The sequence below is a fragment of the Bactrocera dorsalis genome, chromosome 1, assembly GCF_023373825.1.
Source record: "Bactrocera dorsalis isolate Fly_Bdor chromosome 1, ASM2337382v1, whole genome shotgun sequence".
Taxonomy (NCBI): Eukaryota; Metazoa; Arthropoda; class Insecta; order Diptera; family Tephritidae; genus Bactrocera; species Bactrocera dorsalis.
Window position 1 is genome coordinate 98113773 of NC_064303.1, and position 27882 is coordinate 98141654.

The window sequence follows — 27882 nt, forward strand, 5'->3', positions numbered from 1 at the left end:
CTCGCTAAAGGTAAACAAAGGAGTCAAAGATCTCTCTACATGTAAACAAATCTGTCAATGAGCTGGGGATGGTTTCTGATTTCGCTAAAAGTAGAGAAAGGGTGCAATGACCTCATCATATGTGAATAGCCTCAGGAAAATTGGTTGACTACGCTAAAAATAAGCAAAGGTATCAGGAAAGTTTGTGAACCTCATTAAAGTTGAAAAAAAGTTAGTGACCTCAGGAAGCAACATTATTGATTAAGCTATAAAGTTGGGGTGTATATATAACCCACTCTAATTTTTTCCGATATTTTTAATCATAAATAAAATAAGCGTATATTTGACCATATAGTTCCCTACTGAAGAAAGTCATATCTGTGCCTTAAAAATTACCATATTATTCTGAGACAAGCAATCGCTTACTTTAGCGTTAGACTTATAATGAACTTTCTTACTAGATCGTAGGAGCTTTTTACTTTTTATTAAAACCGCAATTTTCGATCCTATAAGTTTCCAACGAGTAACGACATTCGATGCTAATAGATATATATGACTCGATGTTAATAATTTTTTACAATTTAAGTAACCAAAAACAGTCTCCAGTAGTGTTAAGACCAACCAAAACGTGTGTAGCGCAATATTTTGCATACATAAATTGAAGGTGCAGTTCGTTTGGTTTCTACTAGTCAAATGTTGTAATTTCCTTGAACTTGTTGCTCAACCACTACACGCACACGCACATTAGTATACAAATAATTTACAAATAAAAAAGTTGGAAATAAAAACACCGTCGTACACTTATTTTCGGTAGGCGCGCACCGAAAGCCAAATAACGAATGTAAACAAAAGCCGGCAGCCAGAAATGAGCACGAGCACTCGATAAATGGGGGAACCGAAGCGTGACGAATTGCGACCGTATAAAATGGATGTTGCAAGCGAGACGGTGAGCAACTGTAATTGACTGACCGCGAAAATGCGCAAACATAACAAATACACAGCACATATTTGGTATATAAGTATTGGTGTGTGTGCATAAACAAGGTGCAAGTGCAGCATGGCGTTCGACGTGAGAGGAATATGCAAGGCGATTTGTCTTCTAATTATGGGCAAGACGGCTCCAAAACGCCACTTGCCGGCGCGTAGATATCAATTACAAATGTAGTGACAAAGCAGTTTTATTTGCGGAAAGTTTCAGGGTTTCTTTTTCAATGGCGCCGCTAATTAAGTTATCCATGTATAACGAAACTTAAAGGACATAGAATATGTAAGCATAAATGGAGGTGTTTATTTAGCTTAAAAATATTAGTTCTTGCGAAGTGCCAAGATGATGGTCGCAGAATTTGCAGAGATTATAGACAAAAGCCTTTCAAAATGTGCACAAAGAAGTTGATGATTATTCAACGGTCACATTATTCGCCAGAAGCTCTTTTGCGGCTTATCCGCTGGTGGTATGGTATAAGATTTGTGTCACTTTTAGCTTAGCAGTCTCAAGTTCTTTTCATAAGGATATAAAATGTGTTTTATACGCTCAATATCTTCGTGGAGAGCTCATACCTCGCCTTTTCGTAATTTACAACACATAGTGACCCTAGGTTCAACCAAAGCCTAGTGGTTGGTACGCGATAGCGACCATCCGAATTTAATTATGCACTGAAAAGACTCCTCATAAAATCCATATAAGCCGGTAATAGCAAGGATAAATCCTACACTTCACAAAATGGGAAAAAATTTGATATTATTACTCATACGCAGTGTCGAGTCAATCATCAACTCTGTTTGTAAACAAGTTCATTTCAACGTATTATATCGTGGTGGCCTTGTAAAACTTTTTTGGTGGTAAGAAATTAGAGGTTGCCAACGAAGTTACCCCTCACAAAGAGTTAGGAATCATATCGTTTCAACTTTTAACACTTAAGCAGAGTGGAGATAAACTGTGGGCTAGTAAGGGTTCAACATGTTACCATTGCCAGATCCAAATTACTATATAGTTACCCCCGGTTCGCAAAAGAATTCGAGTTTTTCAACTATAATGTCTGGTTCTTTTACCCTCAGAACTCCAGTCCAGCGTAGTGGGTTTGTAAAAGTATTGCACTTCCCAAATTTGGAAGACGTCAAGTAGTATCCTGACACTGTACGTATATTGTTTCGACGTTTGCAACTTAAGCAGAGTGGAGATAAACTCTGGGCTAATGAGAGTTTAACATGTTATTGTATCCAGATCCATATTATGATAGAGTTACCCTCGATTAGGAAGATAATTCAAGCTTTTCATCTACAATGACTGGTTCTTTTACTCTCAGGACTCCAGTCTAGTGGAATAGGTTTATAAAAGCATTGGGAAGTGTTTGGAAGACGTTAAATGGTAGACTGATATTGTACCGAATTAATCGTTACTTTAGCTCGCAAAAGGCTATACTTTCGCTAAAATCACCCTAAGCATTGTCAGATTTTATGTTAGGAGGTTACAAAAATTACTACTGTAGTGAGAAAGCTTCACTTTACAGTTCATAAAACTAAATGGGAGTTCAATTTCGGTAAACTAACCACTTTTCCAATCGTCACATTAGGAATGACTGACACTCAGCAAAAACCGGCACTGCAATTCGATTCTACTATAAGTTTTTCAATTTATTTCAATTGTTTTTTATTAAAACACAATGCACATTTCATTTATAATTTATAGCTTCCGTTGTTGATATTGATAATATGTTTTCCTTTTTGCAAAACAAATAATATTAAAAAAATTTAACTTCAAAATCAACCGTAATTTTTTTTTATTTTAATTATTCGTTATTAACTTTTATTGCCCACTGACTATTTGAACGCAATCAAAAGCTTTGGCGCTCCAACAATAAGGACATAAGTGACCCATGTTAAGTACGTCCATACATCGCCATGATAACAAATTTTCATGAAACCTTTCAAAACTTTATTTTCACTTATCACATTATATCCGACAATTCGAAGCAATTAAAACGTCACACTCGAAAAAACATAAAACAGTCATCTTTTGTTGCAAAACAAAAACATTATACGACACGCGCGTCGCAATTGATTGTTGCTGCCACATCGAGTCGCCTAAGGAAACTACTAAACTACTGAAATACTAAAATTTTGCCAGCATTGATGCACACACCATAAACGAATTTCTATGTATAATATGTATGTGTGCGTGTATGTGGGTATTGCTCATACATATGCACATAATAATTTTACATTGTTTGAAATAAGGACGGTTGCGGGCCCGAGTTACATGTGCAACATGTGGTTTGCGTCGGAGCTAGAGAAAGTACGCCGTGATAATGTTAGTTAATTAAATGAAGTTTGAAACAAAAAACAGTGATAAAAAATATTACATGTTTATATATTACTTTATTATTTTGAGGTATAAAAGAGAAACTTACATTTTTTGTTACCTGAGCTGGGTACATTAAATCGGTCACGAAATTATTAACACTCAGAAGCATAGAGGTCGGAACTCTTTAAAACATATATACATAAGTATAAATGATCAAAGTGACAAACCGAATCGATTAAGCTGTTGTTGTTGTAGCCGCATAAATCTTCAGAATTGCCAGTCCTTGAACAGATAAAAATTCGGGCCCGTTCTCGTTACGTAGACACGATTGTCGTGGGAACGATTTAGTCGTATCCGTTTGTCTATCCATTTGTACATACACGAACTAGACCGTCAGTTTTTGAGATATCCACAAAAAAAAGCGCGTTATTGATTCCCCAAGAAGCTTGTTTGTCAGAATCGCCGATATCGGACAACTTTAGAATATATATATTCACAAAATTTGGCATGGATAACTGTCCAAGGCAACGCTACTATCTCTGAATATATTATTAAAATTGAACTCCTATATCATATAGCTGCCATACAAACCGACCTATCAAAGATAAAGATCTTTTTTAACCATTTTATGCTATATATAGAAATACACCAATGAAGCCGAATCGGTGTTGCCGAAGTAAAAATTTTCTGCTTTTTTATATTTTATTGATCTTTAAATATTTTTTTATAAATCAGTAAATGAATTTACCAAGTTTTTTTACACTTACATATATAATTACATACATACAACCAGTTTAAAATCGAACCCACAAGCTTCGTACTAACAGCAGTCTTGCCACAAACAAGAGCATTCCAGACCAGGGCCAGTTCCGCTTTATTTGGCGACAAACGCGCAGAGAGCATTGCGACCGCTGCCTTTCCTCCAAATGATATCATTTTTACGCTGAATACGAATGCAGTTGTTGTTGTTTTTACTTTACGCTATCTGTGTATGCATTTGACGATTTTTGTTGTAGGTGTAATATGTTTTTTTTTCTGCCTTTGCTTTTTGTTTTTGTGCCTTTTCTATGAAAATTTCTTGGTGTGGTCTCTTGCAATTTTTGTTGTTGCTTATTACACTCACGAAGTCAATTGAATGGCGTTTGCTGCCGGTGGCCCACACACTGGTGCACTCATCTAACCATACAAATGGCACAATCAAAGAATTAGAATGCTCATTGTGCATGCGTACTTACACATCTCTACGTATGTATGTACAAATATTTATAAACAAATATACATATGTATGTAAGTATGTAACCACTCATATATGTATGTACATATGTATGGAATATTGCAAATGTGTATAAATTTTTTTTGAAATACATACACACATATAAGTAGATAAGTATTCGTTTGTATGCATGTTTGTATGTTTACTGTGATTACATTAGAAAGCAAAGTGAGCATACAATTATTATCAGCAAACAAACAACAAAAGTTCTTTATTTACTCTGTAGCGTAAAGAATTGCAATAATGAAATTGGCGTTAGAATGTGGTTGGTGGGGGCAATTAACGCAGGGCAAAGCTATCATCATTTCATGTCAAAGGATATCGTCATGTGAAGCACACCAGTTGCTTCCATGAAAATTAAAAAAAAAAACGTAGACGAGTAGCGGTTGAACCGAGTGGTACGTGCAGAGGTATAAAATATTCACGAGCTAAATTCAATTTTGCTTTTCATTTGAAACTCGCATAACGCAATTTGTTGCACCTGGAACTAAACTTTTTCCCATAATAGTAAAAAAAAGGAAATTAATTGAAAATATGAAAAAAATTGTTAACTTTGATTTCATCAAATAAAAAGTTGTCTATAAAAGTATTTGATTTTGATCGGTCAGCTTATATGACACCTATATGCTATAGTAGTCTGATCTGAACCATATGTTCGGATATTATTAGCGTTGCCTTGAATAATAGTCTATGCCAAATTTCGTGAAGATATCTCGTGAAATAAAAAGTTTTCCATACAAGAACTTAATTTTGATCGTTATTTTTCTATGGCAGCTATATGCTATAGAGGTCTGATGTCGACCGTTACGACAAATGGTCACTCTCTTGGAAAGAAAAAGATGTGTGCAAATTTTCAGAACAATATCTCACTAACTGAGTGACTATTTCCCGAACATACAGACAGGCGGGCACGGGCGGATCTAAGTCGGGGCTCCAACGTTTTCTTCTGAGTGTTACAAGCTTCCTAGCAAACTTAATATACCCTGTACAGATTATAAATGTATCCGAATACTAATTTTGAAATCGATTTAAACTTCAAAATTGAATCTGCATAATAACATAAATCAGTCTGGCAATTAATTGTTGTAAAGTGAATTGAATTGTCTATATGATGTCTCGAATCACATCAAAATTGGATCAAGTCAAGTTCGAAAAAATGTAATATAGGCATAAATTTATTCGAATTTCATCTTTGGTAAGAAAAACATATTTAAAATGATGAAAATTGTATAAAGTTAAGTACTCAGGGGCTCTATGTTTCAACTCAAATTTTGCGTGACCCTTCTGACGAATTTTCTGGTTTCAATCTTAGCATTCTAGATATGAAATCGCATAGTAGACTGCAATATTTTGATAAATATATATATTCAGATTATAAAAAACACACATAACAACCTAAGTACATAGTATGTATGTAGTACACGCTATGGAGATGTACTTATGTAAAACTATTTATCGCGTGAATAGACGCAATGACTGTGCGTCAATTGATGACATCATAAATGATGAATGTATTCATGAACTCTATATTTTATTTTTACACATACGAGTATACAGTTCTCTCCTATATCAATATCTACCCACCGCGTTCTCCTTAGTATATTTTCTTTTGCTCATCAATTTGATAACAGGTCAAGGTCATTGTAATATATCACGCTTTCATATACATACATACTTATGTACATAATACTAGTACATTCACTTACATCACACTACACTCATTACTAAATAAATGTAGCTTAGGTTAGGTTAGGTCAGACTGGTAGGCCAATGAGACACGCATAAACCAGTGTTGGTCCTTCCTTACCAGTTGGAGTTCAACTACTAGGTACATGGGGAGTACTCATACTTTAGTATGCTTCCGCTCGATACCTCCGCTTGACGCAAGTTTCTGTGGCCTCACTATCGATGCCTCTTCTTTTGTATTATGCCATGGGGACCCCAGATGCTTACACCGTAGTCTTGCCAATGCGGGACAAGTACACAAGAGCTCCTCCATTGTTTCTCTAGTACTTTGCTCTAGCTCAGTCCATCGGGTTATGATTTTCTTTATCATGCTTCTGTGGTTTTCTAATGCCATACACCATTCTTGGCAATTTATCTTGACTATTTCATTGCCCACCATGCCTTTGTAACATGGCATCCAGTAGAAGTGGCAACACTTTCCTTTGCTACCCTGCTTCACGAGACACTTCTGGCCAATATGCGATACTAGGTTACCGGCGTGATTGCTGCTTGGCTGTCTAAGTACATGTTGATTCTGAAATTCCCTACAGATGCATTAGAGGGCAGCTCCGTGGCTTTCACAATAGCAAAGACCTTAGCCTGAAATATACTGCAGTGATCCGGCAACTTACTGCCTTATGCTTAACTCTGTACAGTATTTCCTAGCCCCAACTCCATCCTCCATTTTAAAGCCATAAATAAATATGTATCAGTCCGTGAGTGACTAAGATCTCCCTCAACAGATTATTTGGGATAAAATTTGTTACATTTACTGTTTGATCATCTCTTTTTCTTAGTTTAGTAAACCCACCGCCAGCAGCTTGTATACAATTTGTTCTGTTTTACAAAATTCTGAATTATTGACCTCATAGCATTGATAATGCCAAGGGTTAAATGTGCATACTATATGACGTAGCGTTTCAAATTCAAATTCAAGCAACATACAGATTGATGAGTATCAAAGGAATGACATAATATTAACAGCAGTACACATTGTTGCACATGACAGACGCTACAATAATTTTCTTTTATTAACTGCGATATACTACAAGTGAATACTAGGGCGACCGATTTTGATTTTGTGCGTAAAAGAAATTTAATAAAAGAGCGACTATACCGCAAGACTTTTTTAACAACCAATATAATATAAAAGTTACAACAGCAATAAAGAGTTGCAGCATTTGTACAATGCTTAAAGAAATAGATAAAAATCTTACTGACTTCCTGTCTGTTAATAATACCTAAAACTAATCTGCCTTCAAACTCTTGAAAAGTTTTTGTCAAGCATGATTAGGAGCACTCAGAATTTTTTTATAGGGCAGTTGGTATGACATCGCCGTCGTCCAAAAAGTGCGATGGGCGGGACTAGGACTGAGACGGAATTTACTGCAGTGGCCATATCCGCTTAGAGCAGATCGATCATGTTGTGATAGACGGAAGACACATCTCCAGTGTTTTAGACTTGCGTATTCTCTGAGTTCCCAGCATTGACTCGGACCACTATCTTGTTTCAGCGAAGATACGCACCCGCCTCTGTGCAGCAAAAAACGCACGTCAACAAACGCAAAGAAGATTCGTCGTCAAGAAGCTTTATTCGCAATACACAGTCGAACGATTTTCTACTCGACTTTCACTCCATTGACTCAGACTACTAGGACGAGTACCAGAAGACATTTGTAGCGGAAGACTTGTCTGGTTACTACATTTTTATATAACAACCCATACAAACTGCTAGGTGTGTTAAAACTTGGGTTTCGTCCGAAAACATTACGGTTTTGGCTTGCCCTGCTCAGAGTCCGGACTTGATTTCAAACGGGGCAGATTTAAAAAGGAACTTGGAAAAGAAATCAATCAAAAGTGTTGACGAATTATTGCAAAATGTAAAGAACTATGGCAGAGCATATCAACTAAGCGATGTCAGCGTTTAATTTGTAGTCTACCTAGAAGATGCAAAGCTGTGCTTGAATCAAAAGACTAACCGACTAAATACTAACTTAAAACATTTTCCATTGACTTTTTTTATATTTTTTTAGTCTTTTCTTTAATATAATAAACAAAAACCTAAAGTATTCTTAATTAGTTGACCAAGTCAAAATAGATATATGAAAACATTTTTTTCGTAAAGTTTCCATGTCGTTTTTCAATTATAAAATAAACCAATGTTTTGAAAGAAAAGAACTGTGCCTAATTATGTGAACACCAGTGTATATATTAAGGTTCAGCGTGATGTACTGAGTTGATTACGCCATCAGCGTCTGTCTGTCCGTTCGTCCATTTGCATATACGCGAACTAGTGCTCAATTTTTAAGATATTGATCTGAAGATTCGTATACGTCCTCTTATCCCAAAGAAGCTGCTCATTTGGTGCAAAGCAAGAACTACTTATACTAATAAGGTTTATTATACAATGGTAGCCCAGTAATTATTGGTAATACATTTCATTCACATTTGTTTTTACTCAGCTCAGTAGGAAGTCGACAATACGATACCTAATTCTCCAACAGTTTTAGATTATATAATAAAATTTAAGTAACATGAAAGGAAATTTTATAAAATTGATTACTGGTACAAACGCATTTAATTTCTATAATTATAGCCGCTCTCCCTAATATACACACTTACATGCATATCGTCACTTAAAATATAAAATAGCATAACATCACTTTTTACTTTTAAGTTGACAGGAGATCGAAAATGCGATATAAATTAGAAACTACTCATATGGAAACAAAATTTCAATTCTAAGTAGTTGTAAATTGGTTATATCTAAAAGCAACTTTTAATTTTACGTATATATGTATATAAGTATATTATGATATATTAAATCAGTAGAAAACTTAATTTCGCATTTTCTGATCACCCATTGTTTTGCATTTTAGTTGACGATATACATACATATGTATGTAGGTACGTACATGCGAGTACCAAACAGTTTATTTGTTGCAACAAGTGCTCGAGTTCACAGGCGTGCAGTATTTGCACGAAAGTCTTTATAAATATTGAGTTAGAATGTTGTTGTTGGTTTTTTATGATACACACGTGTATATTTGTACAAACATATTAGTATATGAATGTAATAGGAGCATCCATTCCTACCATATTTGCTGTTTTAATTGCGGCGTTTCTTTATTCTCGGAGGGAACATTACTGGAAAAGTTATGATATCGGCAATTACTATATGATATTTCTTTCACGATAATATTTGCTGTAGAGAGAAGCGTTTATTATAGCTTATTGACGCATGTGCAAATGTAAATACATATTTATACATATACATGTACATACATATATACATGGAACTAAGTTTAGGAACCCGTAATGAGTAACAGGCATAATATTATATATAATTACTATGATAATTACTCAGCAGTTTTATGAGAAAATCAACAGATTTACAATATGCACGTGTATATTCACATATGTATATGAATATCTATGAAAATATATGAACTTTCAAAAAATATTATAGACATTCTATGAACTTACATACATATATGCACATTTATGCAGTGCTATCAAATGCAATAATTATAAGGGACAAATTGAAGGTACTTAAAAAACACTTAATTGCCATAAAAGGCCACGTCGAGATTAATGCCATATATATCTGTATGTCGATTTTTTTTTTTGATTTTTTAAACCATTCGAAAGTTTTAAATTTAATTTTTCTTTATCTGATTGTATAGCAATTTTCTTGATGATATTTCGTTTCATTGGATATCATTATAGGGCTACGTGACGACTTTTACATAAATTTATCATTAATTAAATTCCAATTAGGGTCTAAAGTGCTGAAATTACAATTAATAGATATATTATAATATAACTTCAAAATTATTGCTAAAATTGGCATTAATAGATACATTATAACTGATAAGTTATTATAATATTATTATCCTCAAATAATCCATGTGATTATTATTAAACACTGGACAGGTTATAGTTATTAGCCGAGTCGATTTAGTTATGTTCGTCAGCCGCCTACCTGTTCGTCCGTCTGTCGAAGATATCGAAGAGAAATTATGTAGCATATAGCTGAACAGATTGTTGAAATCAGACCACTATTAACATATAGTTGTCATGCAAACTGATCAATCAAAATCAAGGTAAAGATCTGCAGGTGTAGAATGAAGTGTATTAAAGTTTTTTCTTGTTTTTCATATAAAATATTTTGTTTCACTTCAACTTGTTTTATATTTTTCCTTTTTTGTTCTTTCCAAATATTTAATTTTCAATATACAATATGTTACGTTGTTTTCTTTTTTCTATTTCTCTATGAATTTCTGTCTGCATCTGCATTCGACAAATTAATTTATTTAAACAAATAATTATGGAAATCGTAGAAACATTCAGGTAACTTATTAACGTCTGATATTTATAATTAAACATACGAAAAATACATATTTATAGTTAAAAATTGATTATGCAGAGAACTTGTTAAAGAAGCAGTATACGATAAGAAATATCAATAATATCTTGAATATTAAAAAAAAACATCTTAACTGAAATTATGTCTGTAGTAAAGTTTTCTCAGGCAAGAAAAATATCCCCTTAATTATTTATTATTTATTTTACGTAACTTTAAGAAAGGAAAAATAAAAATATTTTACATATTGTATTATATCTGCAGGTGTAGAATGAAGGGTATTAAAGTTTTTTCTTGTTTTTCATTTTGTTTTACTTCAATTTGTTTTCCATTTTTTCTTTTTTGCTCTATCCAAATATTTAATTTTCAATATACAATATGTTACGTTGTTTTCTTTTTTCTATTTCTCTATGAATTTCTGTCTGCATCTGCATTCGACAAATTAATTTATTTAAGCAAATAATTATGGAAATCGTAGAAACATTCTGGTAATTTATTAACGTCTGATATTTATAATTAAATATACGAAAAATACATATTTATAGTTAAAAATTGATTATGCAGAGAACTTGTTAAAGAAGCAGTATACGATAAGAAATATTAATAATATCTTGAGTATTAAAAAAAAACATCTGAACTGAAATTATGTCTGTAGTAAAGTTTTCTCAGACAAGAAAAATATCCCCTTAATCATTTATTATTTATTTTACGTAACTTTCAGAAAGGAGTAATAAATATTACATATTGTATTATATGGCATGTTTATTATTCTCCTTCATCTAAACGGCTTAACACCGATTTTAAGTTCTTCCGCATATTTTTAATTCAGTTGTGCAATAAATTTCGCCAAGCATAGCCGTATGCCAAAAAATTTACTATTGTAGATCCCTAATTGGACTTTTCCTAACTATTGCTTTGTCGATTGCAAGTCAAATATAATTGTATAAAGCATATAAAGGGTTATCCAAGTAGAAGTATTTTTTTCAATAACCTTTTTGGACAGATCAGATTTCGACCTGTCATGATAATTTTGTTCAGTATTGTTTGGCATTTCATCATAGAAAGATTTACAGATTTAAAGAATTTTACATTTACAAATCGTCCTACTTTATTACGAAAATTCACTTTCTGTAAATAATGTGTTTCGCGCGCTTCGCATAACTTATAGTCAACATAATCGGCCTAGTGAGCGTAATATTCACAACACCATCACCCAGCTTGAGACCCAGCATTCATCATTGGCTAATATTCGACAGAATAGACCACGTCCAGTACGCAACAGCTTGCAGCCGTAGCTGAGAGTATACACGAAGAACGTGGAGAGTCGATTCGGCGCCGTTCGCAGCAACTAGGACTGTCGTATGGAACGACTTGGCTCACTTTACGTTAATATTTAATAAATTGAAAGCATACAAAATACAGCTTGTGCAAGAACTGAAGCCGCTCAACGTACGTAAGGAACATCGCTTCCTTTTATGGGCTCTTGAAAAGTTCCAAGGAGATCCGAGGTTTTTGAGTACGTAAGCAAGCGAATTATCGTATTCGGGACGAAGAGCAACTTGAAGAGATTCAAGAGCTACCATTTCATCCAGAAAAAACAAGGGTTTGATGTGGTTTGTAACCCGTTGGAAACATCAGTTCATATTTCTTTAAAAATGATGCCGGTGACAATGTAACCGTCAATACCGACCGTTATTGCGCCATGATAACCAACTAATTGATGCCTGAAAATGAAGCTCGTGATCTCGATGACATTGGTTTCAACACTTCCCACACATTGCATCAATCAATAGATTAATTGAGAGAACACTTCGGAGAGCAGATAATTTCACGTTTTGGGCCGGTCGATTGGCCACCAAGACCGTGTGAGGATATGTAAAATCTAAAGGATATGCGGACAATACCGTTTCGATTCACACCTTGGAACAGAAGATCACACCAAATACCAGTCGAAATACTCGAACGAGTCATCGAAAATTAGACTCAACGAATGGACCATCTGAGACGTAGCCGCGACCAACATTTGAAAGAGATAATCTTCAAAAAATAAGTGCCAAATAATGCGCTTTCGAATGATAATAAACATTCCATAATAAATTGGAAGTTTCTATTGATTTTCTTTAAAAAAGTAGGCAGTGGGCAGTTATAGCTTTTGGATAACGCGTGAGACATGTCATATTCGACCGGATGTAATGATTTATGTAGTTCATATTTCATTACGTATATGACTGATTCGCCGAAAAGGATCTGGTTCTTCAAAAATGTATATGAGGACGTTCTTGTGATAACTAGCATAGATTTATCCTGTTTTAATTTCTGTAGATAAAAGGTTGCGCTCTTCGCTATCCAAATAGAAAAAAATAGCAAAATTAGGCATGCTTGTCTACGCTCAACATTTCACAGATCAATAACTACCTAAACAAATGTAACTAGTGTAAGAACCAACATTCCTGTATTCCTGTGGTCCAGGAGACGTTTAATTAACCCGAAACCCGAAGAAAAAATTGGAAAGCAATTAATCTAGCTTACGATAATACCGATTTCTTTGAAACATCATCATGTGTACTTCGATTTCAGCGAGATTTTATAACAGTAATCACTTTTTCTATAGATATTGGTGACTTCTACAAATAAAAACACATCGCTGAAGCACTTAAAGAACAGAGTATTATGGAGAAAATTAAATTTCATTTGTCATAATCAGAAATAAAATAATCGGTATGCAGGAGTTCACACAAAATCGTAAGATGCTCACAACTTCTGAAATACATTTTTATAAAATTTGTTTTTTTGTTTCGTTTTTATTTTTGTAACCAACATTTTTTATCATATAATGCTTACATGATATTTCGATGTCTCCTCAAATTTAAAAATAGTGTTTTAAAAAATACTTTATTATTCCTGTATTGGAAACACTTATCACACAATATATTGGTTTTCTTTTTAAATACGTTCCGTTCCGTTTTTTGTTTTTTTTTTTTATTTATTTGTTTAGTATAATTTTTATTAATTTTTTGTTTTTTTCCGACTTACATACTTTACGCGAACACAGTTCAAAATCTTACACCAGCACGCTTGAACTAGGGAGACAAAAGCCCAGTAAGATAGTTAAACTTAAGAACTTCCGAGTTTTCGAACTAGTTACTGTTAGTTCCGCGTTGTTTCGATGGTATTTGCCGACTGGCTTCTAATAATTTTAGTTATTCGCTAAAAAGCAATATACAAACTTGCACCAATCGACAGCACACTTATTCGCACACATATCTACATAAGTACGTCAATATCTGAGTTTGTAGGTATGTATGTTTTAAAGAAACAGCAGCAGCCGCCGCCAGCAATATGACAGTTCATTTTATAGTGACTTGATTGTTGAGAATGAGAAGCGCAAAAGCGACAATACAATTAACTATGTAGTTATAAATATCAGCAACACGTTGTATACGAATATTCTATACATACCTACATGTATACATATGTACATTTGTGTATGCATATGTATGTAGCACACATTTATTACGAGCAAATATTACGTTGAACAGTCGGCAGCCAGCCGAGACCTGTGTTTTAAGTTCAGGAAACCCCAGTTAGAGACTTTGCGAGCGCGAGCAATTCAACCGGATTTGAGAATCGAAAACCAGACTAACTGCGCGCCTTCTGTCCATGGCTTGAAATTATAATTTATGTATGCAACTACACATCTACATGCACAGAAAAATATATAATTTTTCGTATGAAAAGAAGATGCAAATAATCTCGTCGGGTGATTAGAAGACATTTTTTCATGCTTATCAAAGCATGAGTTTGTTTGCGGTCAAACATTGCGTGGACTTACTCTCTTATTCAGTACCGAGATACTTCAAACTATTGTATGAGCTGAAAGACCCTTTGGTCACTTGTTTATTTGTACAAGTGATAAAGCTTAGCAACCGCTGGGTTTCGCGTTTTTTTGAGATCAAAAATACGTATGCCCAAAAACTGCACCAAACTGATTTAGGTCTTCCTCAACTAAAGCTGTTGGTCTACTTTTATAGCGTCCCTATGAAAAAAAAACCTTTATTTCAACGAGTTTATGACATATGTATGCATATGTCCTGTTAAATTATGGTAGCACTGGTTCCTGAAGCAACTAACGAATTCATTCATCAGCTATAAGTTTTCGATTTCTTCGACTTTGTTCTTTATTCTCGAGATAGGACTTTCTACGTCGCCTTCTGGCTAAAACTCATTGAATATATTGGAACACCTGAGCCTAGTGACATAAACTGCTAAATTAGTGCGACACATACAGCTAAGGTCCAAATAATAGCATAAGTGATGCGATTCTAAAGTCACAATGTGACTTCATCGGTAACTGGCAGCCAGCTGGCTCTATATAAGAAACGCAGGCAACGTGCCTGGCCAGTGCTTTTGTGACGCTCACGCCGCGAAGTGATGCGAATTGAAAGTCACAAGGTGACTTCAACGGTAGCTGGCAGCCAGCTGGCTCTATATAAGAAATGCAGCTAACGTGCCTGGCCAGTGCTTCTGTGACGCTCATGCCGCGAAGTGATTTGAATTGAAAGTCATAATGTGATTTCAACGGTAGCTGGCAGCCAGCTGGCTCTATATAAGAAACGCAGGCAACGTGCCTGGCCAGTGCTTCTGTGACGCTCACGCCGCGAAGTGATGTGAAGCAGCAGCAGCCAGCTGGCTCTATATAAGAAATGCAGGCAACGTGCCTGGCCAGTGCTTCTGTGACGCTCATGCCGCGAAGTGATTTGAATTGAAAGTCATAATGTGATTTCAACGGTAGCTGGCAGCCAGCTGGCTCTATATAAGAAACGCAGGCAACGTGCCTGGCCATTTCTTTTGTGACGCTCACGCCGCGAAGTGATGCGAATTCAAAGTCACAAGGTGACTTCAATGGTAGCTGGCAGCCAGCTGACTCTATATAAGAAATTCAGGAAACGTACCTGGCCAGTGCTTCTGTGACGCTCACGCCGCGAAGTGATGTGAAGCAGCAGCAGCCAGCTGGCTCTATATAAGAAACGCAGGCAATCTGCCTGGCTAGAGCTTATGTGACGGTCACGCCGCGAAGTGATGCGAATTCAAAGTCACAAGGTGACTTCAATGGTAGCTGGCAGCCAGCTGACTCTATATAAGAAATGCAGGCAACGTGCCTGGCCAGCGCTTCTGTGACGTTCACGACGCGAAGTGATGTGAATTCAAAGTCACAAAGTGATTTCAACGGTAGCTGGCAGCCAGCTGACTCTATATAAGAAATTCAGGAAACGTACCTGGCCAGCGCTTCTGTGACGCTCACGCCGCGAAGTGATGCGAATTCAAAGTCACAAGGTGACTTCAATGGTAGCTGGCAGCCAGCTGACTCTATATAAGAAATGCAGGCAACGTGCCTGGCCAGTGCTTCTGTGACGCTCGCGCCGCGAAGTGATGTGAATTGAAAGTCATAATGTGATTTCAACGGTAGCTGGCAGCCAGCTGACTCTATATAAGAAATGCAGGCAACGTGCCTGGCCAGTGCTTCTGTGACGCTCACGCCGCGAAGTGATGTGAAGCGAATTGAAAGTCACAAGGTGACTTCCACGGTAGCTGGCAGCCAGCTGACTCTATATCAGACACGCAGGCAACGTGCCTGGCCAGTGCTTTTGTGACGCTCACGCCGCGAAGTGATGCGAATTGAAAGCCACAAGGTGACTTCAACGGTAGCTGGCAGCCAGCTGGCTCTATATAAGAAACGCAGGCAACGGGCCTGGCCAGTGCTTCTGTGACGCTCGCGCCGTGAAGTGATGTGAATTGAAAGTCACAAGGTGACTTCCACGGTAGCTGGCAGCCAGCTGACTCTATATAAGAAATGCAGGCAACGTGCCTGGCCAGTGCTTTTGTGACGCTCACGCCGCGAAGTGATGCGAATTGAAAGTCACAAGGTGACTTCAACGGTAGCTGGCAGCCAGCTGACTCTATATAAGAAATGCAGGCAACGTGCCTGGCCAGCGCTTCTGTGACGTTCACGACGCGAAGTGATGTGAATTCAAAGTCACAATGTGATTTCAACGGTAGCTGGCAGCCAGCTGGCTCTATATAAGAAACGCAGGCAACGTGCCTGGCTAGAGCTTGTGTGACGCTCACGCCGCGAAGTGATGCGAATTGAAAGTCACAAGGTGACTTCAACGGTAGCTGGCAGCCAGCTGGCTCTATATAAGAAACGCAGGCAACGTGCCTGGCCAGTGCTTTTGTGACGCTCACGCCGCGAAGTGATGTGAATTGAAAGTCACAATGAGATTGCAACTGTAACTGTATGTAACTGATGTTCAACTGTTGTTTGTAGAAATAAGGTCTTTACATAATATAAACAAGATAGATAGTTCGCCTGCCTACGTGACAACATAAATTATAAAGGGTGATTTTTTAAGAGCTTGATAACTTTTTTTTTAAAAAAAAACGCATAAAATTTGCAAAATCTCATCGGTTCTTTATTTGAAACGGTAGATTGGTTCATGACATTTACTCTTTAAAGATAATTTCTTTTAAATGTTGACCGCAAGCTGCGTCTTAGGTGGTCCATTCGGAAAGTCCAATTTGGGCAACTTTTTCGAGCCATTTCGGCCGGAATAGCCCGAATTTCTTCGAAATGTTGTCTTCCAAAGCTGGAATAGTTGCTGGCTTATTTCTGTAGACTTTAGACTTGACGTAGCCCCACAAAAAATAGTCTAAAGGCGTTAAATCGCATGATCTTGGTGGCCAACTTACGGGTCCATTTCTTGAGATGAATTGTTGTCCGAAGTTTTCCCTCAAATGGCCATAGAATCGCGAGCTGTGTGGCATGTAGCGCCATCTTGTTGAAACCACATGTCAACCAAGTTCAGTTAGTTTTGTTAGCATCGAACGATAGCGATCGCCATTCACCGTAACGTTGCGTCCAACAGCATCTTTGAAAAAATACGGTCCAATGATTCCACCAGCGTACAAACCACACCAACAGTGCATTTTTCGGGATGCATGGGCAGTTCTTGAACGGCTTCTGGTTGCTCTTCACCCCAAATGCGGCAATTTTGCTTATTTAAGTAGCCATTCAACAATAAATGAGACTCATCGTTGAACAAAATTTGTCGATAAAAAATTTTAGAAACGAATACTGTTTTTGGTAATAAAATTCAATGATTTGCAAGCGTTGCTCGTTAGTAAGTCTATTCATGATGAAATGTCAAAAGCATACTGAGCATCTTTCTCTTTGACAACCATGTCTGAAATCCCACGTGATCTGTCAAATACTAATGCATGAAAATCCTAACCTCAAAAAAAAATCACCCGTTAATTATAATCGCTTAAGAACCCAAGAGCACAAACTTCATTAACATCTCATCTATTTGAAAAAAGAAGTAAGCCAATGACTATGTATACACATATGTACATGTACATGCATATGTCGTTCAAAACTAGTTTTTAAGGAAAACGGCAAGTCAGCATAAAAAAACTTTTATAAGGTATATATGTATTTATACACACTTTTTCTAAATCATGACTTGCTCTTTTAAGCTAGCTTGCCAGCAGTTTTATCAGCTCCGCGACATTGTAAGTTTTCGCTGCAACATTCTCAAATTCCACTACAATGTTGTTTTCAGTTTCAATGTCAATGTCCCTGACACAACGACTGACTGCTGATTGTATGCGCATGCGCTCTTTTAATTACATAATACAGCGCAATTTGCCAAGAAATACTCAAACTTCACCGATAAGTATAAGTAATTAGTTTGAAACTCTTCAGGGCTTTTTAATATATTTATAAATTCCAATATACTGCTAGGTGCTATTGAGGCGATGTGATCCCTATTTGGAAACATGGATGCAAGGGCTTTTATTCTTCGCCTACAAACTGTTGTGCACTCAATTAGCATGTCTTCTGGAGTTTTAGGAGGACAAGGTCCAGGAGTGTAACGGTCAAACCAATAGCATTTACAAAAATAGCTGTATATGATGGAACATTTTTGAATTCAAATTCGTAATCAGTACCAGAGACCTCTTAGCACATCAATCGCAATTTTTTTAAATACTAAATATGACTGGGAAATTATCAATTTCTTGAAAAATGTAAGACCTCAGAATGACAATTAAATACTGTTACGAATTTACTCTTTGCTAGTTTACTTTGTTAGGTTCGTATCTCTGGATTGACAAATAAAATCAAACACTGTTTAATTTAATTCAACAACTCTTTATTTCACAACTCGTCTACACTATAGCAGTTTACTCTTAGCACTGATTGATTACGTTGGCGCTGCCACGGCTTATATAGCCACGCACTTGTCGCTGATGCCGACGTGTCCCTTCTAGAATATCGCGTCTGGAAATTACCAGAACATACGGCTATACGGCGCCAGACGCAAGCAGACAGTCGCGGCGCCAGACTCAGCAATTGTTTAACTAGACAAGCAGACAGTGCGGCGCCAGATGTCTATTGTTTCGACAAACAGACAGCCGTGGCGCCAGATGTCTACAACAAGACAAATGTTATTCCATATACCTACAGCTATTGTTCATAATCAGGGATGCATATAGTAATACAAATACAACTTAATACTACTTTTGTAACACTGCCCTCCACTAAAGCCTAATCGTCCCGATTAGGCACAAATCCTTTTGAACCAAATGGGGCGAGCCTCTCCAAATGTACTACTTTCATTTTACATCGTTGCTTTTCCATTTCTTTGTATGCGGTATACCACGTCCATTAAGTCGTTTCATCACCATATAGGGTCCTTCCCAGGCTGTCTGTAGTTTCGGGGACAAGCCTTTTCTTTCGAAGTGGATTGTACAACAGGACCAGATCACCTTCTTCAAAACCTTTTGAATTTGCCGCTTGATCGAACCGGTCCTTCATCTTATTGCTCCTCAGATGCGTATGCTGTCTTACCACCATTAGATGCAATTCATTCATTTCTTCCTTTAAGGCAGAACAATAATCTCCATCATTTCTTACAGCTGTAGGATTCGTTCCAAACTTAAGATCAGCAGGGAGTCGCAGATCAGATCCGAAAATAATCTTTGCTGGCGTGTAACCAGTTGTCTCGTGCTTCGCTGAACGATACGCCAGCAGGAACATCTGGATGCACTTGTCCCAATTCCGTTGATCTTTATCAACGATTTTCCGCAGATGTTCTTCGAGCGTTCGGTTTGAATCTCTCTACCATCCCATCTGATTGTGGGTTGTAACGCTGTTTGTCCGTGTCTTGTGGATGCCCAATAATGTACAGACTTCTTGGAAAAATGGAAGATTCGAAATTTCTGCCTTGATCTGAGTGTAATTCGACGGGCACTCCGAACCTTGTTATCCAATTTTCTACAAACGCTTCGGCTACGGTCTTCGCTTCCTGGTTTGGTAAGGCATATACTTCTGGCCATTTACTGAAATAGTCCATGACAACCAGTAGATATTTGTTTCCGGCCGTACTGGTTGGAACGGACCTGCAACATCCATTGCGACTCGTTCAAATGGTGATCCCACGTTGTACTGTTGTAGCCTACCGCGACTTTTGGCTTAGGACCTTTAGCTGCCATGCACTCTACGCAATTACTTATCCATTCTGCTATGGAATCTCGACAACCGATCCAGTAGAACCGTTGTTTAATCTTCTCTATAGTTTTTGTAATTCCAAGGTGCCCTCCACTAGGTCCATTGTGATATTCTTTCAATACTTTCGTATCATGGACTTCGGTTACTATGATCAGCAGACGAGACTGTTTGCCATCTTCGCTTTCCCAGGTACGATGAAGGTATCCATTAACGAAGTTTATGCTGTTCCATTGGGCCCAATATGCTTTTGCAGTTGGACTCTCGCTACTTATTTGTTCCTTTGGTGGTCGTACCCCATTTTCTTTGGCCATTACCAGCTTTGCAAGATCAGGGTCCTCCAGCTGATTGATTCTGATGCGGTGAGGAGTCCAATCATCTTCAGTTCTATATTCAGTAATCGCACGTCGATTATACCTTCTTTTCCTTCTGATTTGGAGCAATGTTTAAATTCGAGTGGACAAGGGCGATGTGATAATGCATCCGGATTTTGTGGTGAATCCTCTTTCGGTGTTCTGTTGGTTGTTTCCATTTTGATGGGTTACTTTTATCTTGCAATTTCGGGCAAAGTGACCCGCTTTTCTACAGTTGAAACATCTGCCTGTTGTATTTACTCGCTGTGCAGCAATTGTCTTCAGAGTCTTCAATATTTCCTCCATCAGCGCCGGTTGTTCCATTTCAACCCTTTGTACTTTGGGTGCTGGTTTACTTAGTAGGGAAGCTGTTTTCCTGTGTGAGGGCGTGCGAAAACCGTTTCAGCAAACGTTCTTTTGGCATTGCATATGTGGCGCGTTTGGTGTCCACATCACGAAATTCCATTTATGAAACATTGAATTTTTACCCTCTCAATGTAATCCACAGGTGCATCTGCATTTGCCAACATGAGCCAGTCGTTCTATTTCAGTTGCGAACTCTTGCAATGACTCGTTTCATTTTTTGACCCCTATTTTGCAGTTCGATCTGGTATATTTGTTTCCGGTGCTCACTGCCATATCGTCTTTCTATCGCACTCATCAATGCTTCATAGTTGTCCCGTTCACAGTCTGGAATAGTCTGAAGGATTTCTGCCGCAGGTCCTTTCAATGATACAAACAAGGACGCCACTGTTTGTCCGCTGCATTCCAGTTTATTGGCCATTGCTGTCTTTTTCAAACTGAAGTTTGAAAATTTGAAATGGAATACTTCCATCGAATGTGGGTGCCTTCAATCTTTGATTATTTGTTGATAGTGCAGGGCCATGTAGTGCAGTTCTCGCATACGATTACTCAGTTGAAGAAATTCTGATTTTAAATTTTCTTCTTCAATTTTTTTAACGTGCTTAATTCCTCTTCAAATTTTGAAAATTTCTCTTGCACTTGTTTTTGTACTTGTGTAGTATTTTCTGTAATCTGTTGTACCAAACGCTTTTCTAACTGCGTATTATTTTCAGTCATTTGTTGTGTAAGGCAAGACTTTAAACTGCGAGTATTTTCAGCTATTTGCTGTGCCAGACGATTTTCTGTTTGCACTGCATTCTCTGTTATTTGTGATATATTTTCAGCTATTATTTGCTTAAAAGCCACTAACAGCATGTTCGTGTCTGCACTTGATGATGTTCGTTGTTCTTCTACTTTTTCTTCTACCTTTGTAGAAGTTTCTGGCCCAACAAATTCGAACTCGTCCACATTAATTCCATCCGCTTCCATTGCTTCACGTAATCGTGCCTGCAGATCCGCCTTTTGTCCGCTTATCGTAAATTACGCTCCTCCAGTTCCTTTTTTAATTGCTGAATTCTCAATTCTCTGAATTTAACCATCTTGAATTTGGATTATTTGACAATCCCACTTCTGACACCAATTGTTACGAATTTACTCTTGCTAGTTTACTTTGTTAGGTTCGTATCTCTGGATTGACAAATAAAATCAACACTGTTTAATTTAATTCAACAACTCTTTATTTCACAACTCGTCTACACTATAGCAGTTTACTCTTAGCACTGATTGATTACGTTGGCGCTGCCACGGCTTATATAGCCACGCACTTCTCGCTGATGCCGACGTGTTCCTTCTAGAATATCGCGTCTGGAAATTACCAGAACATACGGCTATACGGCGCCAGACGCAAGCAGACAGTCGCGGCGCCAGACTCAGCAATTGTTTAACTAGACAAGCAGACAGTGCGGCGCCAGATGTCTATTGTTTCGACAAGCAGACAGCCGTGGCGCCCTCTTAGCACATCAATCGCAATTTTTTTAAATACTAAATATGACTGGGAAATTATCAATTTCTTGAAAAATGTAAGACCTCAGAATGACAATTAAATACTTACAAATGGTATATATTTGTTTTATATACGAGTGCAGTCCGATTAGTACTTAACCTAAAAAAGAACAGGAAAAATATCGATTTATTTCTCAACATGCTTTTAGTTCGATGCACTTGACCGAGCGTACTTCTCTAACAGCCCTCGTATTAGAGTTACATATATATAGGTAATATGGAAAATTTTAATTAATACAACACAATTTGAAATATTAAAGTAATTGCTACACTTTAGACTGTATATACTATAACATAAGGCAAATAAACGCAACGCGAAAACGTCATAAACGTAATTACCACTCCGTCGTTTACCTTAAATTAAATTGTTGCGTTTTCAAAGCAAACTGATCATGTTGGTTGCGCGAAAGCACTGCAACAATTAACTGCACATGTCGAAGGTTTCAGATTGCATTCTTAATATACATACATACTTGTACATATAATCGGAAATCCACCCTTTTCATCATTTTGATCATTTGAAATGCATAAACCTATAACAGAGCTTACAAAAAGAGTCAACGATCCGCCCTATTAATTTTATACACCCTGTGTTTATGAAATGGCATTTATGTTGATAATGAAACACTGGATTCGCAATTTGTGCAAATAGTTGGCAACATTTTTAGTTTGACATAAATGGTCGCCAGTATTTTCAGTTTTCCACCGAATAGACATTAAAAATAGAGTATTTGTGCGAAAACTGTATTTAATAGACTACATGTTGTAGAAAGTCTCTAAATAAAGGTGTAATACTGTAAGGAACAAATATTAACTAGAACTTAAGCTAAACTATTAATTTAGTGTGATTGTGAGTGTCATTGTGAAAATGGAAGCTCTTATTCCGGTTATAAATAAATTGCAAGATGTTTTCAACACAGTAGGATCGGATTCTATACAATTGCCTCAAATTGTAGTACTTGGAAGTCAGGTAAGTGATTGCTCGATCGAAAGTAGAGTTAAATGTTATCAGCATACATATTTTGAACTGATAAAACTGCAGTTGAGTGGCTTGTAGTATAAGCCTAGGGTAGCATGTGCCAATTGGCAATTTTTTGCAAATTGCAATTCAGGGTTATGAAGATGAAATATTTTTATGTGGCACAGTTTAAAAAATATATTCCTTTCTGTATTAATTATATAATAGCTAAGAAGTAGCCGGCTTCGGAAAAATATCAAAACTTTATGATTAATATAATAAAATCGATATGTTTTTAAATTGTTTATGTAACCTCTAAGTCCAAAGTGATTTGTGTAAAAAAAATCAATACCGAATGTGATGCGACTAAACATTTGTTGCAATGACGGCAGTATACAGCTTCATTGACATACTCTACACACACCTAGACGTTAATATGCACGTATATTTATTTATACATAAGAACATGCAACACGAGACTTGTTAAAACCATTACTCAGTTCCAATTAATTTTAGATTTATAAACGATCGAGTAAGTTTGTGTGTAATATGTCCACTTGAAAGGTGTTGGTTTCAAATCACGGTTAGGTTAATTATTAATACGTTTTTAGCAATATTTTGTTTAGTGTTGCCTAAAGTATTGAATAAATTCTTAGCAGGTTAAGATATTTTATAAATATTTAGCGCTTCAGAATTTAATTAAATCTGATCAAACTTCTAAATTGTTGGCGAATAAATAATAAAAGTTGATAACTTCTGATAAGCATTGACATATACGAAGGTCCTATTATACTTAAAGACAATATTCAAACTGCACGTATTATAGTGTATTAATAATTACAATGATTCGAAAGATTATTTAAATTTAATTTTATTTTTTTAAATAATTTAGAGTTCCGGCAAAAGTTCAGTTATAGAGAGTTTGGTGGGACGCTCTTTTCTACCCCGTGGCACAGGTATAGTGACGCGTCGTCCTCTTATTTTACAGCTGATTCACTGTCCTCTCGATGATAGGGAACATCGTTCAGCTGAAAATGGTAAACTAGATTTATAATTATTAAACGAAAATTTTCAAAATACAACATATAACATATTTACAGGAACAATTAATGCAGAAGAGTGGGGTAAATTCTTGCACACCAAGAAAATTTTTACAGATTTCAATCAGATTCGCAACGAAATTGAAGAAGAGACTGACCGTGCTGCCGGCTCCAACAAAGGCATTTGTCCCGAACCAATCAATCTGAAAATATTCTCAACGCGCGTCGTAAATTTAACACTCGTTGATTTACCTGGTATAACTAAAGTGCCTGTTGGTGATCAACCAGAAGACATCGAAGCACAAATAAAAGACTTGGTTTTAAAGTTTATTGATAATCCGAATTCTATTATTTTGGCGGTGACCGCCGCTAACACTGATATGGCGACAAGTGAAGCGTTAAAATTGGCTAAAGAATGTGATCCGGATGGTCGACGCACGTTAGCCGTGGTTACAAAACTCGATCTCATGGACGCCGGCACTGACGCTATTGACATATTATGTGGCCGAGTAATACCAGTAAAACTGGGAATTATTGGTGTGGTAAATCGTTCGCAACAGGATATTATTGATAAGAAACAAATTGACGATCAACTTAAAGACGAAGCGGCATTTTTGCAAAGGAAATATCCTACATTAGCTACTCGTAATGGCACACCTTACTTAGCAAAAACTTTAAATCGTTTGCTTATGCATCACATACGCGATTGCTTACCAGATTTGAAAGTAAATATATTGTAGAAACTTACATTGTCAAAAAGTTTAAAAATTTTCCTCTTTATTGTTATTTTTCTTTTTATCAATTTCAGACTCGTGTCAACGTAATGTCTTCACAATTTCAATCTCTATTACACTCTTATGGCGAAGACGTTTCGGACAAAAGTCAGACACTACTACAAATCATAACCAAATTTGCTAGTGCCTACAATTCCACCATTGAAGGTACCGCACGCAATATTGAAACGACCGAACTTTGTGGTGGTGCGCGCATTTGTTATATTTTTCATGAGACATTTGGCCGCACACTAGATTCCATACATCCATTATCAGGATTAAGTAAAATGGACATATTGACAGCTATACGCAATGCGACTGGTCCGCGGCCGGCACTTTTCGTACCCGAGGTTTCGTTTGAATTACTGGTGAAACGGCAAATACGACGCTTGGAGGAGCCTTCATTGCGTTGCGTAGAGTTAATACACGAGGAAATGCAACGCATTGTTCAGCATTGTGGCAATGAAGTACAACAGGAAATGCTGCGGTAAGCACACTTATTTTTTTAAATTGTAGTAAAAAAAATTACAATTTGAATCATATTTTTAGATTCCCGAAATTACATGAGAAAATTGTTGATGTGGTTACGCAACTTCTGCGTCGACGTCTGCCCGCCACCAATGTAATGGTTGAAAATCTGGTAGCTATCGAATTGGCTTATATTAATACCAAGCACCCCGACTTTCATAAGGATGCTGCATTAGTTCCCAGTCTACTAAAGGCGGATAATATCATTGAACCATTCAGTCATTTGAGTGCACAAGTACAACGGCGCACCAATACAACACCACGCAATTCCAATTCGTCACCACAAGTGTCAGCACCGCATCAACAACAACAGCAGCAAAATCAACAACAGCATCAGCAAAATGATACTCAAGAACAAGTAAGTTATTTATGTGGAATTATCCTTTTCAATTTTTACTCTTTATTTTTCAAAATTTACAGAATCATATTGGTGAAAATGCCGTGGGTAATAGTTGGTTATCTACAATTTTACCTCCGGCACCGTCAACTTCACCTGCGGTTAGAGCGCCAGAAAGCTTTGATAATTCTGCAAGTAATACTCCTTTACATAATCATATTTCGAGTCCTTTAAAACCAGTTAACTTATTGCCCGATATGCCAGTTCAACATGGTTCAAGGCGCTTAACTGATAAGGAACAAAAGGATTGTGATGTTATTGGTGAGTGCTATTAATATATATTTATTTTTAATATTAATATTTTATACTTCTTCTTCAAAAATGATTTATATGAATTCTTATTCCTTTGGTATATTTCAGAACGCTTAATTAAGTCATATTTCTATATCGTGCGCAAATCCATTCAGGATTCAGTACCAAAAGCTATAATGCATTTCTTAGTTAATTACGTTAAGGATAACTTACAAAGCGAACTAGTCACACATTTGTACAAGTCGGAAAGGGCAGAAACTTTACTCAACGAATCGGACCATATTGCGGTGCGACGAAAAGAGGCGGCCGATATGTTGAAGGTATGTTCATTACATAAATTGTTATATTTATACAATTGTACTACAATTTGATCTATCTTTATCAGGCGCTTACCAGGGCAAACCACATAATAAGCGAAATTCGCGAAACGCATATGTGGTAGAGACATTTTGGTGATATGGCTAATGCGACTTTGAAAATGTATTTCAAATACAACATGTCGTCATTAGAGCTTTGTCACCAGTTGGTGATTTGTATTTTTCATTAAAGCTGCATTCATAAATAATATATATATATATACATATGTTCATTGTCAAGTTTTCTTTTTATTATTCACTTCAAATTTACTTTACCAATTCTACAATTTCTCATTTACGCAAAACAACACATATACAAATCAAAAAGAGAACGTATGCATAATTTTTTAGTTGCCCAAAATAAATAGTGTTGCATAAAATATTAAATAATATTAGTGCTGTCAATTGCATTCGTTCGATTTGTAATCAAAAGACCTGGTAAAAGTGGAAATCTAAACACATATACATTTAGTATACGTTTCGGTGATTTTTTTAAAAAGTCTACTCTATGCACGGATCGGAAATGTAAAAATATAAGAATTTTTAATATTAAATTCAGCGCGCTATTGCATTTCATTCTACTTCAAACCAAAAAAATATATATAAATAAACATCATAATTTTCTTTTGATTCAAATTAGGTAATTTATAAAACCTTGTAAGTGCTTAGTTAAAGTAATTTGTTATGAATGAAAATGTGTCGGTATTTGTTAGTAGTCTCTGTTTTCGTTATATGTTTGGGTCATAATCAGATATTTAGAACAACTAAGTAATCTCGCCCATAAACAAACACGACTCGATAAGCTCAGTTAATTAAAATAAAATAATGCTTATAATATGCACTAATTTAAAACTGATAATACTGGATATAAAACAAAATGCTACCCTGTTAAAAAATAAAAATAACAAAAAATGTATGGTTGTTTTGTAATAACTTAATTATATTATCCTTTATGATACGTTGAGCAATAATAACCATTATATATATTAACGGCTTAAATGTGAGTTGTAAGCTGCAACACGTTTTCATTGTTGTCGTACCGTTATCTGCTGAATTCATTCACTACTTAACTATAGTAGTGTATTCGTTCAACAATTTCTTTTTGGATTAT

At 36.4% G+C, this 27882-nt stretch overlaps 2 protein-coding genes and 2 long non-coding RNA genes across 9 annotated transcripts in view; 2 read left to right on the forward strand and 2 right to left on the reverse strand.

Moving 5' to 3' along the window:
• The window catches only part of LOC105234138 (ATP-binding cassette sub-family G member 1), a 44189-nt gene extending 30283 nt beyond the window's left edge, over positions 1-13906 (reverse strand). Inside the window, exon 1 of one of the 5 annotated variants that reach the window (XM_049446790.1) lies at positions 13682-13906. The gene's annotated coding sequence lies outside the window, so the exon portion shown is untranslated. Of the gene's footprint in view, positions 1-2526; positions 2713-2797; positions 3053-13485 lie in introns of those variants that run through there. The other 4 variants (XM_049446789.1, XM_049446788.1, XM_049446792.1 and 1 more) reach the window with 4 other exon arrangements.
• A 1101-nt stretch (positions 13907-15007) lies between these two features.
• Positions 15008-16240, reverse strand: LOC125776526 (uncharacterized). 2 transcript variants are annotated; one of them, XR_007421789.1, is made up of 3 exons: positions 16151-16240; positions 15597-15682; positions 15008-15362 (listed from the first exon to the last, which is right to left on the reverse strand). It is a non-coding gene; the product is annotated as an uncharacterized LOC125776526 (long non-coding RNA). The 2 variants fall into 2 exon arrangements; XR_007421790.1 differs by having other exon boundaries at positions 15090-15479.
• A 1719-nt stretch (positions 16241-17959) lies between these two features.
• Positions 17960-18758, forward strand: LOC125775815 (uncharacterized). The gene is made up of 2 exons (XR_007421391.1): positions 17960-18383; positions 18446-18758. It is a non-coding gene; the product is annotated as an uncharacterized LOC125775815 (long non-coding RNA).
• Positions 18759-23131: 4373 nt separating this feature from the next.
• On the forward strand, positions 23132-27687 carry LOC105232535 (dynamin-1-like protein). The gene is made up of 8 exons (XM_011214246.3): positions 23132-23437; positions 24318-24462; positions 24526-25190; positions 25274-25725; positions 25788-26124; positions 26187-26424; positions 26524-26735; positions 26801-27687. Exons 1-8 carry the CDS (start codon positions 23336-23338, stop codon positions 26855-26857), a joined length of 2208 nt encoding a protein of 735 aa, XP_011212548.2. The 5' UTR covers positions 23132-23335; the 3' UTR covers positions 26858-27687.
• Positions 27688-27882: the final 195 nt, after the last annotated feature.

What these genes read in the sequence shown, in the direction of transcription:
- LOC105232535 (XM_011214246.3), top strand. Translation starts at nt 23,336, where the DNA reads ATGGAAGCTCTTATTCCGGTTATAAATAAATTGCAAGATGTTTTCAAC. An exon ending in ATTGCTTACCAGATTTGAAA is followed by an intron (nt 25,191 to 25,273) that starts GTAAATATATTG and finishes TATCAATTTCAG; the next exon opens with ACTCGTGTCAACGTAATGTC. An exon ending in AGGCGGCCGATATGTTGAAG is followed by an intron (nt 26,736 to 26,800) that starts GTATGTTCATTA and finishes TATCTTTATCAG; the next exon opens with GCGCTTACCAGGGCAAACCA.